At 36.2% G+C, this 13,779-nt stretch overlaps 1 protein-coding gene across 9 annotated transcripts in view; it reads right to left on the minus strand.

Annotated features, from left to right (window-relative positions):
* ATP8A1 (ATPase phospholipid transporting 8A1) overlaps window positions 1-13,779 on the minus strand; it is a 127,905-nt gene that overhangs the window by 4,647 nt on the left and 109,479 nt on the right. For all 9 annotated transcript variants that reach the window (XM_068402607.1, XM_068402608.1, XM_068402604.1 and 6 more), the window contains 3 exons: window positions 7,413-7,501; window positions 6,893-6,985; window positions 278-369 (listed from right to left, as the gene is read on the minus strand). In XM_068402607.1, coding sequence (XP_068258708.1) covers window positions 278-369; window positions 6,893-6,985; window positions 7,413-7,501 — 274 coding nt within the window. The remainder of the gene's footprint in view (window positions 1-277; window positions 370-6,892; window positions 6,986-7,412; window positions 7,502-13,779) is intronic.

Below are 13,779 nucleotides of genomic sequence, written 5' to 3' on the forward strand. Positions count from 1 at the left end.
CAACTTAAGAAAGGTCAATAGAGGGGAATACACCTCTTTTCAGTGATTAGTAGGTAGAAAACCTGTGCTGTTTCTTACATAATTTTGCAATTACAAAATAGCAGTAAGAACTCTGTGCAGTATCTTAGGAATGAAGAGAAACCTACCAACAGGCAAAGAACATGGTTTACTTGGCTTAGGATACTGCATCTTTACTATGAACAATTGCAGTGAAAGGTAGAATTTTGCTTCTATATTATTAATGGATATTAATTTTTATTTGTCAGTGAACACTTACGAAGCAAGTTTTGCTGCAGAGAGTCAGAGCGATACAAGTTCACATGGTTCTTCTTAAAAACATTCTTCAGTAGTTGGGCTCTTTCAGTTAAGCTATAAAGAAAGTGGACACGTGTGAAAAATATTTACTTACTGATTACAGTATCCCTTTATCTTTCAGTCTGTTAAATGAGAATTAATTGTTACATGAAAAGTCTCCATTCTCCTTTTTATTTTTTAATTGTGCCTGAACTAATCATTAAGAAGATGATTAAAAGCGTTTATGAGGGCAGATTATGAAGTCCAGATCCCTGGTAATGTTTTCACTTGTCACAGTACAGGCAAAACATCTGTTTGAAAGCACTGTTGTGCACTGACAATACAAATAAATGAATAATAACGTGAACATTTGAGTGTGACTCTTTTAGAAACCTGCGGTGTAAAGGGAAGGCACTGGCTTCCTTGACATAGCACGGCCTGATTAGTGCCAGGCCGAATCACAGTCTGTCTTTTTTTACATAAGAAAGTGCTCGTGGCCATCAGCTGTGCGTACAGAAACATACTGCTTCCGAGAAAAGTGTTCTATCAAGGTGTATTCCCCGTGAAACTCTAGGAGGTGTTTTTCTGGAGACCATACGCAAATAATAGACTACTGTTACTACTAGAGGTTGGTCACTTCATCCCATCTCCTTCCTTCTCAGCAGCACTGAGTCTGTTGTGTTATGTGTTTATTGTGCTTTAATGTGTTCCAAGCGACTCTCCATTTCAACCCAATTAGAAAACAGAAGGGGTATTAAACAGTTTTTAAATTGAGACTCAAGCATCACCTGAATGCTGCGAACTGTAGTGAATGGAGTAGTGAAGGTATCAGGTTTCCTTATTGTGCATCTTTCTTACATTTAAAGTTCTATCAGATAGGATCCTATATTTCTAAATAAGTAACAGACGGATGTGCCATAGCTCAGAAAGCTTTCAAAATCTGACAATTTTGCTAACATATTAAAGATATGAAAGGGACTATATTAAAAAAACTGACACAAAACCTTAAATTTCTTCCTCTAAATTTGATATTCACTGTGAATTAGAGCTTGTGTTTCAGAGAAATACCAACTTGTCATTTAAACACTTCCAATGCTGAAAAATCCAGCCCCTCCCCATGTGAACTGGTCTAAAAATTAGTTCACTAAAAAAAAAAAAAAAGTATCATGTTTATTCTGAGTATATAGTTATTTGATTTTGGTATAGTGCTAGATTATCAAAGGTGTCTCTTGTGTAAGGATGCAGTAAGTATAAAAGATTTCACATACCTACGTTACTGAATTTTGATCAGTCAAATTACTTTTTGATATTACTGTCAATTAGCTCAACAGACTGACTTACCTTCCCAGGCTACCTACCAGACTAAGTGGTGCAAGGAATGTAACTAGATTGCTTCCTTTACTAGATTAGCATTCAAACCACTAAATTAGAAATGCTCATTCTTTCTAAAGTGAGTATATACTTCTTATATATGAAGCTGAATCATTGTCTTAAACTGGAGAGACTCCCCTTTCTGTTCCCCTCCAGTCTGCAGGTTAAAGCATATATCAAGAGATGAGAGCTTGGCTCTTCTAAGTTGGAAGAGAGAAATAAACTTATTATTCCCACACCCACAGAGGAATGCTAACTGTAAAATCTACAGGGAAAGGGGATAGGCAGGGGAAACTCTTTCTGTGGCCATGTTTTGAATGAAAAGATGGAATGAGACTTCCTTGTAAAAAAGGAATTAGGTATCAATTCCAGGAAAGCAGCTGGCATCTGCTGACTGAACAAGAATGGAGAGGTTGGAGTACTGAGACACACCTTACTCTCAGTGTTTTCATAAGCTAGCTCTTTGGGTATTTTTTTTTTGTTTTGTTTTGTTTTTTTTTTTTTAATTATGTTGGGGTTTTTTTTTTAATATTTTTTTAATCCTAATTGCTCCTCTAGGCTGTGTAAGAGCCTTGTTTTTTACTTCAGAGCAATTAACTGTTAAAGTGACAAGATTAATAAAAAATTAGGGACTGAGGTTTAAACCACAAGGATACACAGAGTGAATAAAGAAATATCTTCATGTAAAATGCAAGGTAAAAGAGGTGGAAGATCACGCAAATACTTAGATACAGTTATCAGCTGTATCTCCTTTGCAATACATTGGAGAAGCTCTTAATGTGAGTTGAAATCAGCAAATTTCTATGAAATTTTTGGTTTTGACAGGTATTGTTTGCTAATAAAAACTATTTTATTAAAACTTAGCAGGTCTATTCTAGCATTTTTGGTGCCATCAGTATTCTTTGCTTGTGTTCTGGAATGAAATGTTCAGATTGCTTAAATGTTCAGCACTGAAAATACTGCCTTAAGTTTTACAACAACATGAAGTATGCACATTTCTTAGTTTATGGATAATGAAGTTTTCACTGCACAGATCTGATTGCTGGTACAGAAAATGCAAATACATTTGGGAAAATGTATTGGGAAAAAAGTGCTTCCAGCTATTCAGGTATTAAATTCTGCTCTATTTCTATATTTGAAGAAATACTGCAGGCTCTTTATTATGAATCACCCTGTTGCCGTTCAAAAGTATATTTAAAAATCTACATGTGAAGTCAAGAAAGCGTGGTTTCATAATTAACCAATGATAAATCTCAGTAACTAAATGCCTGTGCTCATTATGTGTACCTACATGGACAAGCAGAATATTAACTATTTTTGAACACAAAATGTATACATTCACAGGCAATTAATCTAATCTATAGAAAAAAAATTACTACCTTATACATTCCCGACCAAACACTTAGCTGGTCTAAATACTTTCCAAGTGGACTGAATGAAAAACAGTGATTATACGAAACAGCATTTGCAGTCTGTAAAGATGTTTCTACAGGTCTGGGGTGTTATTCATGTTATTGTTAGTCTACATAGCAATCAACCCAGTAAAAATATTTTTGTAGTAAGTATTAATACTGTTGTTTCTGCTTAAGGATCATATACGAGGTACCAGAAAAACTGTTTTTGAACAATGGTTTATAAACAAAAAGTATCCTTTTACCTTAGTCATTTAAATTTTAAGTACAAATAGCTTTGTAGCATTTGAATTACAACAGCTCTAATGATAGAAATCATACCTTTGGTAGCACAAATTTGTTAGTACACTGAAGCTGCTCTATTATTTATGGTATCAAGGCACCCTCAAGTCAATAGTATCCCAACATGAAAGTTTACTTTCTGTTGGAAAAGTGACCGTGCAAAATTTGCACCTTCTTGCTCAAGATACATTCTTACTTAACTGACAAATACATGTGACAAAATCAAGTATTTGACAAAATCAATTTCAACGTGTCACCTGCAGAAGAACAGAATGAAGTATTTTTGGAAAAATTCTGATTACACATCCTTACACACACTGAAACAACAAGATACAATAGGAATGCTCTTCCTGAGCCTCCAATGGTAACAATTTAAAAACTTTTTCAAATCAGCACTGGAAAAATACAAGGGATGACAGATTTTAAGACTATATTAGCATGTCCTACTTTTAAAGCATATGCTAAAATACAATAAAGATCTTTGAAGAACAATATTTTAAATTATTTCCATGTAAATGCCAATTTTTTCCTAATTTTAAGAAAACAGCGCAAATTCAGAATTTAAATAGAAAATTCCCATCCTAAGATTTTTTGATAGGAAAACATCAAAAGTTAAAGCCTTACAATCTTATTTATATTTAAATGCATACAGTGTCAGGTCAACACAGTTCTAAAATTCTGCAACAAATATATTCTAGCTGAAAAAACAGCAATAAAAATGAACACTAATACACTTTTAAGTAAACATTCAGATACTGTCTGATTACAGCATTTAGCCAATAGTAGAATCCTAACCTGTTATCTATGGAAGTTGGGCCTGTTATTTTGTGTTGTAGTATTTTTAAGATGGGAAGAGACAGAGTGGAAAAGCTCCTGAGTTATCTTTCTCGGTATTTCCCAGTTACTTCTTAATCAAACAGCAATTTATATCTTCTTAGGTTATTTTGGCATTTCATGAGAACAAATCCTTTCTTCTGATACAACATAAAAAGGTACTTCCAGAGGTATGCACGCTAGAAAAATATTATTTGGTGCTGAAGAATACACAGTAAGTTTGTCAAAAATAACTATATTTTCTTGCATGAAAAGCACTACAACTCAAGAATAAAGAAGTCTCATGTACGTATTTAAAACTGATGTAGAGGACATTCCTTACCGATTTACTACTTCGTCTGCACTAGTAACTAGTTAATCATGGCTTCTGCAACTTAAGAGACTCAACTTAAGAGACTCATAGTTCAATCAAATTTCTGAAGATGCAAGTAAGTCAGTTCATGAGGTCATTTCTTTTAACAAAGAATACTTTCTCCATAAAGGGTGAAGTTTTGGCTCTATTACCTGAATTAAGATATTTTAAAAAAACACAGAGGGAATAAATCCTTAAGAGATATTAAGATGTCTAACATCCACTGATCTGCATGTTAGGTGGATGCTTGTATACTTCAAAGAATACACGTCCAAAAATAACTTTGTGGAGAAGGAATGGATCTAAGACAGACATTCTGGCGGGTAACTAAACCACCTTCATGAAGCCCTCCTAACTACTTAATTGTGGGATAAAAAGATAATTATAAAACTAGTGGTGAAAACATCAAGTTCCTTTTACCTAAATGAGAAGGGATGTCGAAGACATTCTGTAGGATGAAGGAAGAGCATACTGCCTAGACAACTGAGGCAAAAGTAGCTGGATTTGGGAATAGAAGAGAAGTCTTGGGAATGCAAGTATGTAATACTAAAAAGGTACATTACCTTACTTCCTTCTACATCCAAAAGATTTTCCTCTTTTAGCACTGTCTAGTACTAATATCTGCTTGCTTTTCTATAATTCATTCTTTTACAACTTTTGCTCTTTGCAAAAGAGCACACAGCATAGATTGCTTCTGGCTCAAAGCTCAGCACATTGGTTAATTTGGAGGAAGATCTTGCCCTGAAGCTGCCTGAATGAGCGCTGCCACTGGACAGAGGCATCCATAACAATCAATTTTGATCCCTTTTACAGGTAAGAGAATGTACTCCTGCAAGCGCTAATTGGATCTTGCAGTGATGAAGGAAAAGTATGCTCAATGCAGGAACTGTCATCAACTAGGGGATTTTGCAGTACTTCCAGTATGAAGCTGCTGCCACAAAGACAGCATACAGAGCCTGATGGAGACACTATGTAGGTATGTGCTCCTATGTAGCCCACCACACTAGACTAGGTGTTCCACAGGTGGTGGGATGAGCTTCCAGGCCTCACGGTACCTCCCCTGGTATTTGTCTATGGTATCAGGTGAACTCTGCTAAAGACAAAACATTCTTGAGAAAATAACTTCTAGGAAAAGGAAGGAAAAGTGGGAGCAAACACTCACATAAGCTGGATATTCCACCCATTAGAAATGGTGGTCATCACCTTGGTATGCAATGTAGTTTGGTCTCAACTGGTAAATTAGTAAGCTGATTCCCACAGAACTGGAGGAGGGATACAGTAAGATTGAAGGAGAAAGGGAACTTAAGTATCTTTATGAACAAAAGGTGCTTCTTGAAAATTGAACCTACAATAAAAGAAGTGGCTGTTTGTGTTTTTTTCTAGTCTCTTTCCATGCATACCTTGGTAGGAAAAAAGCCTTCTTCTCTAAGCCCTTTGCCATGAAGATACTAAAAAAACAGCAGCCCAAAGGAAAGAAAGAACAGATCAAGTATCAACAGTTTCGGATTTTTTTTTAGACTTCACAGAACTCATGAAAATGAAGACAAGGAAAGAAAGCTCTAGCTCAGCCAAATGGCACTACTGAATTGGAAGGAGGAGAGAGGGGGGCTTTGTCATCTCATACCCTCGTTCAGCAAGCGCTTGCCACGAGTTCAGCTAGGGTTACAAAGTCTGAAGTATTTTAGTGAGTGCACACCTTTATGCTGAGGTTACACATAAAAATTGTCCAATTGTTCAGTTTTACCTTCTGCCTTTTCAAATTACCTGCCTGACCCATGAAGAAGGATGTAACAAGGGAACTCTTGTGGAGTCTTAAGTGAAAATTATTTTTTACCTCATATAGGTTAGTCAAATTTGTTTGCTCTGGGCTGGCATTAGATACAAAGCCAGCTTGTTCTATTCAATTTCAGCAAATCCTAGACAGATTTTGCTGTTTTACCCTATGCTACCAAGCAGGTTTTAAAAATTTATTTTAATTTTTTTTATTGTGCTTAGGCCCAATTCATAACTACACTAGTGAATGATGCAGGTTTAAACTCACTTTGTATTAATTAACACAGTCAAAAGTGACAGAATCAAAATCGTACCTCAAGTTTGTTCTATACGTAATAACTAGAGACATAACAGTCAGGTACAGAGAAACACATCAATTAAAGCCTTTGGTAACCTACATCTAAGCATAAAAAAACCCACATAGGCTCAGTAGACCTGAAACCCCTTTACAGATGCCTTTTGTTTGTATGGATTTTGAAAAATAACCTTTTGTCCTTGATACATGTATAAGGCTGAAAATATTTAGCTTTTTTTTTTTTTTTTAAAGACAATGATCTACAGATTTTTACAGTACCTCTTGCCATGCACAACTGCCCCAGGATCCTCAGACTTTGCTTCCAACTCCTGAACTTCATCTACCAGTGTCTTAGAAGTAGCTCTCTTTACTCTGTAAGTAATACAAAATACTGCCACATTTACTCTTCTTGAAAGTAAAAGAACAGGTTGTTTTAAAAGCAGTGTATATATAAACATTCAATTATATAAACATTTAATTTACAAATCCGTTTTTCCAGATGACTTAAAATTAAGCTTTACAAGAAGAAATATTATAAAGCAAGTCTAAATAATATATTTTATTGGCTGCTCTTGCAAATTATAAACAACAAATATTTGTAAAAAAGATATTACAATTATTGAAACATATAAAATACTAGTAACACTTGTAATGAAATTTGTCAAACACAAACAAGGTGAAAAATAATTTTATATAATCACCAGAGCTGATCTTCATTTGCTTTTCTTATATTAGTAATTAGAACACACATTTAAAAGTCAGTACTTTCTCCTGTAAACCTTGGCATTTCTGTACTCACACTTTGTATACCACATCAAAAAGTAAAGCTGTCATAGGAATACATAGAAGTCCCATCCAAAACACTCCAGAGCTGAACATCATAGCTGCCTGGAGGGAAAAAAGCACAAAATGTGATGATGTCACGACAAGAACTAGGAAAAAAAACTTAGAAATATCAATTACTTGGTTGAGGGTATCTAAAGCAAATTTAAATGAACCATTCTAGACTAATATGAAATAAAACTTTTAACTCCTTTCTAAAATCCCCTGAGCTGCTATTGAAATCCAGTAGATAGTAAGCACTAATTCATGTTAGGATGTTGATAGAAAGATCACACTGCTTAGCTGTGTAGAATCTACCCCTCCACAACCCTGCTCTACACCACTGTGCTGATTGTAGACATCTCCATTAAAATCAGATTTATTGAGAATCCATACCCCCTGCACAACCTTTGTGAGTACATTATGAGCACAATTTCTTATTTGCAATCAACCCTAACAGGATATAATAGTTCCTGACCCTTGATACGGATATTGGACACTGTTACAATTATTTTGCAATATAACCTGGGTCAAAGTTATCTGTAACAGAACTCACTGTACCACAGTTCCCACACTGTCACAGACCACTGTTCAACAAACGGCTTAAAAATGAGAACTAAGAAAACAACCAATTACATAATTATGGAAGTATGCAACATATTGTTAGATGGAGATCTAACACATTAACGCATGGTGAAACATTTGCAAACCAGATCATAGCTTTTAGCTATGTGTTTGCTTTTTCATACACTGCTTTATATTAATACATAGGAATTTCTTCTGTTCATAACTTAACTTGGTCTGTAAACATGCTAAAAACTAAAACACACTAAAATGCCAAAACAAACATCAGAATGTATCAACATTAAAGGAAAAAAACCTTTAATCTACCCCTGTAATTCATGCTCAAGTATCTACATCAATAATATTATGGATGCAAGTAGTACGATAAATACTTAATGAAGCGTATTACTGAAAGATTGTTTTGCAGTTAGTATTAAAAATACCTTTGTAATGTAATTAGATTGCACAGAGATTGAAAGTAACATTGCTACACAACGATACCCTTTCAAATCCTTGCTTCATTACTTGGAGACTAATTCCTTCCAGAGGTTAAACCTCAGTACGTAACTAAAATAAACAAGCTGAAATTTTACTAATATTAATTAGCAGACAAATGCAGGTAGCTTGCAGTAGCTAAAGTCTAATTTCTGAATGTGTACACATGAACATTTTAGAATTAAACCTGATATGTTCATGTGTAAAAACAGAAGTGAATTATTTTCAGAAAAAAAACCCCTCATATATAGGTAAAAAGTTCTATTTACCTTGTTTTTGTATCCAAATTCCTACTGACACTGATTCTTTGCAAAGCATTAGACTGTATTTGAACTGAAAATTTGGTAAACTTTCCAGAGCTATGTTAAAAGGACATAGATATTGCCCTAAGATTCTAGTAATTATTTCTGCCAACAGCTGTCAGCAAAGGTGTAAACACTGAGCAGTGACAGGTTCAAAATAAAACAATTCACATTTTCAATGAAGGAAAAAAAAAAAAGAAAATTTTGTATCAGGAAGTGGAGAAAATGTATCAGAACAGTCACTTTATAAGCAAAACATAACTTTTGACATACTTGATGAAATACTCATTTCCTAAACCAGCAGCTAATAGGAAATGTCTATCACAACTACATTTTGCAAGACTTTTTATAACTAAGTAGCAATTAGAGAGACGAAGTTTCCTAAAAAACAAAAAAAAGCACAAAAAATACAACTTGAAGTAATTACGACTCTTACTTCCTACAATTAACAACATTTTTTAATTTATAGGAAAACAGCAAAGAGCTGTCCTTGCCTTAGCCACCCTGTATTAAATGTTTGCTGGTGAAACAGCAAAAGTGATAATGTAGGTCTTAGGATGTTAATTCTGACCATTGTAATGCTAACTATGAATGAAGGAACAACTGGCGCCTACTATTCAGTTCATCCAGCCTTTGGCTTTACAAATGAACAACATGAATTGAGGAGGAAAAAAAAAGTTTTTCTGCGTCATATTTGAAAGCCTGTCAGATTTTTTCTTTTACAGAGTTAATCCAAACCTAAAAGATTTAAAGCCGACATTCGCATTAAAGACAGAGGGCCTCTTTGTATTTTTTGGACGAAGAGGGGAAAAAATAAAATCCCACAGAGGTATTTCCTTCCTTTCTGTACAAGAAAGCTCCCCCCTCACTCCGTAGAAAACATTTTTGTCTCTAACTTTTCACATCTCTCTACACATAGGCAGGTCATCTGGGAAACGGCAAACCAATCCCTTTCAGACAATGGCACTAACAGGAGCAGCCTGTTCTGGGGACCGACTCTGGCTGCCTCTGTTCGTGGTTTACAAATTGTTCCTAATGTGAGAGATTTGTGGTCTATGCCAAGTTTTCCCCCTTTAGGCCTTGTGAAACCAAATGGAATCTGCCACAAAAGTGGCTCCCAGGGGAATTCAGAAGTAATCCAAAATGAGAGCTGGGAAGCCTAGTTTATTGTAGGACTTACAAATCCTGCAGGGAGGATAAATAATTTGTCGTCTGTAGAGCTCATGCTCAATATTAGGACTTTCTAAAGTGAATTAACATTGCTTATTAAGTGCATTGTACAAATTTTTATTCAAGTTCTTATTTTTTAAAAAAAGAAAAAAATGCTAAGAATTACTCCCTTTCATGGCTTAGTGGCAGATTAGAAATCCTGGCTGCAAAACATTTTTAATGCATGGATGAAGATGTACTGTTAGTAAATTACACGTCAAAACGAACAGAGAATATTTCCTTTTTCTTCACTATGAAATGTTCTATCGAAAGACCTAGCTCAGATTTTAAAAAGCCTCTGAAAGCAAAGAGAGAAAGATGAAAAGAACAGTAAAATTCTTGCTGCAGAAAAATTTATGAAAACCATTTTCAGTTTATCTATTTCAGTTATCATCTAGGTATGTGTCCTCTCCTTATAAACTACAGAACTACTAAAATAATACCTCCTCAACACCATCAAACCAGCTACAGTTTCTCCTCTCAACAACCTACAGAGACAACTTCATTGGTTTTAGTTATCTGCATGTGTTTGCCTTCATACATGCCAAAGTACTTACTGTCGTAATATTAAAACATATTTGCATTTAACTCCCAGTGCACTGAAGTTCCAACACATGAGTTCTTGTAATGCCTCTAGTCTTTCTTTGCTATTTAGAGTTTAAAAAACATCTCATAGGTCCCGTTTAGTAAGAACTAAGTTGGAACTCAGCATATTAGGTATATTAAAAAGGGAGTCCCTCCATTTTCTGCAAATACATTCAAAAGAACATAAAGCCTTACTGATACACAACACACAGTAAGAGGTACTGAAACAGAGGGAGTACCAGGCAGGCAGGAAGCAGATAACTGTGGATACGTGCAGGCAGAATCCATAAGTTCTACTTGAACAAATCTCCTATGAGACAAGAAAAATGAGCAAAGATAGACTAAGGAATATGCCCTCACTTTTCCCTAGCTCCTCTCATTTTCTTGCTATGGATACTACTAGTCCATTGCAAGATCACTGGTTTTCTCGCTGCAGGTGGGTATGAAGGGTGGAATGTATCCTACAGAGGCATGATTAAGATTCTGGTCTTAATTATATAAAGGCAAATAATAAATATTATAAATAATAAAAACATATATACGAAAGCTCACAAACACGGACATGTACATATAAATCCTAAAGCTTCACGAAGTATCTTTGTGGTGAGAGAGAGTATATAAACATTAATGAAGCCAGATAGAACAATACGGAGAATTAACTGAGACTTAGGTCTCTTCCTACAGATGTGTTCTTAGTTCAGCCCCTTGTTTCGATGATTATTTTAATATACTAAGTATATATTGGACCACACATCTTGCCTTTTCCTAGAAAAAACAAAGCCAGCACATTGTCTCTTCTGATCCAGTAAATATTTGATTATTCCATACAAAATAGAACAGCAGAAGACACAGTTCTCTTTAATCACCCTTTCAGCAGAAAGCATTACCCTGAAAGTTGCAAAGTACAGAGAAACTTAAATCTAGCTTTTGGGTAACATTCATTTGGGGTGAATGTTCCAGTATTTAACTGTTGGATAAATGAGTATTTTAAAAAATATAGGTGATAGGGTCTAACTGTGGGGGGTAGTTCAGGTTTGTGAATCATCAGCTTAGCACTTATCTCTAACCACAGTAAGGCATTTGAGCCCAAAAAGGGATGAAATGCAAGACTGCACATTATTACACGTTCTTGTGACTAGCTTAGAGTGGTTGCTCATTTTCACTTTGTGAATTAAGTTCATAGGCATTTAATTCCTTCCTTGCATTTTATGAAAGCCTAGGTTACTTCAATAGATATTTCACATTTGGAAAAAAAACCCTGTCCTGGTTTGGCCTAAACCAGGCTAATTTTCCTTTCAGTGATTTTTACTTTCAGCTAAGTCTCTTCTAAGTAACTGCACTTTCTGAGACTAACTGCATGTTTTGCAGACAGTGTCTGCTTCCAGGACTGATAACGCTCGAAGTTTGTAGTTATCACTGAGGCACCGGTAGGGATGTTATGCAGTAAGGCTCTTGCTGTACTTAGTCTTAGAGAAACCAAGGTCACTGCTAAATTCCTCACTGCTTACGAGTGAAGAGCCGAAGGGGGGTCGCACCTGCAGGGAGGAGCGGACAAGGCAGGTGACCCAAAATTGACCAGCGAAGGTATTCCATCCGATACACGTCATTCTCAGTATAAAGCGGGGGGATCGTGAGGGTCTTGCTCTCTTTCTGCTATGGCTGGTGTCCGAAGAGGACTCCGTCTGTTTTCCTGCTGCCCCCGATCCCGATCCATGCATCCCTGAATCCAGCTCTCGACCGTCGCTGGGCCCAGCCTGGGCCTTCCTGGAGCCTGCCCTGCAGCCTGCCCTGCAGTGCCGGTGGTGACGTGGCCGACATCAGGGGAGCTCGATTTTGGTTTTGTATATATATTTGTATATATTTGCATATATTTGATTATTTGTATTATTATTATTATACTCTTTTTCATTATTATAATTTATTGAAACCGTTTTAACTTTCCAACCTGTAAGTCTCTCTCCCTTTTCCCTTTCCCTTCGGGTGTGGCGGGGAGGGTTAACAGAGAGCATCTGCCACAGGTTTAATAGCCGGCCCAGCTTTAAACTGGGACAACCCCAAACAAACCAGCAATAAATCATGGTGCCAGGAACATATAAACAGAAATTATCAGTTGCTATCTCTGTTGACTTTAGACAGAAACAGTGATGGAAGTGTTTTCAAAGATAAAAACCAAAAAAAGAATAAAGAAAAAAGGCTTCACAATAAATATTAATACCTGGAAATTTCCTCAAAAAGCTGGAGAGGAGAATGACACACAAAAAAAGCTTCCCCAAGAATTAGGAAGTGAAGCAGGTGCTGTTAGCAAAAGTTTGGCTAACAAGGCCGCACTACAGCTTGAACTAACTATCTGAAAAATAACCTTTAGAAAACTGAAGAGCATTAGCCACCTGGATGCGAAATTAGACAAGCTAGAAAACGTTGCCAAGGTGAGATTTATCCTACTACTTTTAATCATGCTTGTAATCAGAGAACATTAGTTATTCTGCAAGAAAAGGCTACACTGTCCTCTTTTGCCTTGGAGTAAAAGATTCCCACGGGAACCTATCTTGAGTTTATTCAAAGATGACCTAAGAAATCGTATCTGGCAAATGAGACGTAAAGCCACAATGAGCAGATGAGTTCTGGTGGTTCTACAGAGTTTGTTACCAGGATAGGGGCCATCTGAACTGTAATAGGTATAACAGGAAGGAGTACAGGAAGCATTGAGTTCCACTAGAATTTGTAAGGAACTAAAGTCGTTCCTTACTACTGCACATCAGAGAGGAAGTTAGAATCATAAAATTGTTTTGGTTGGAAAGGCCCTTTAAGATCACCACATCCAACCGTTAAGCTGGCACTGCCAAGTCCACCTCTAAAACATATCCCTAAGCACCACATCCATATGTCTTTTAAATACCTCCAGGGATGGTGACTCCACCACCTCCCTGGGCAGCCTATTGCAACGTCTGATAACCCTTTTGGTGAAGAATTTTTTTCTGATATCCAATCTAAACCTCCCCTGGTGCAACTTGAGGCCATCTTCTCTCGTCCTATCATTTGTTACTTGGGAGAAGAGACTAACACCTGCCTCACTACAACCTCCTTTCAGGTAGTTGTAGAGAGCGATAAGGTCTCCCCTCAGCCTCCTTTTCTCCAGACTAAACAACTCCCTCTGCTAATATTGAGGAAAAGTACCATAGCAATTTTCTT

The sequence above is a fragment of the Nyctibius grandis genome, chromosome 6 (assembly GCF_013368605.1).
Source record: "Nyctibius grandis isolate bNycGra1 chromosome 6, bNycGra1.pri, whole genome shotgun sequence".
NCBI classification, from domain to species: domain Eukaryota; kingdom Metazoa; phylum Chordata; class Aves; order Nyctibiiformes; family Nyctibiidae; genus Nyctibius; species Nyctibius grandis.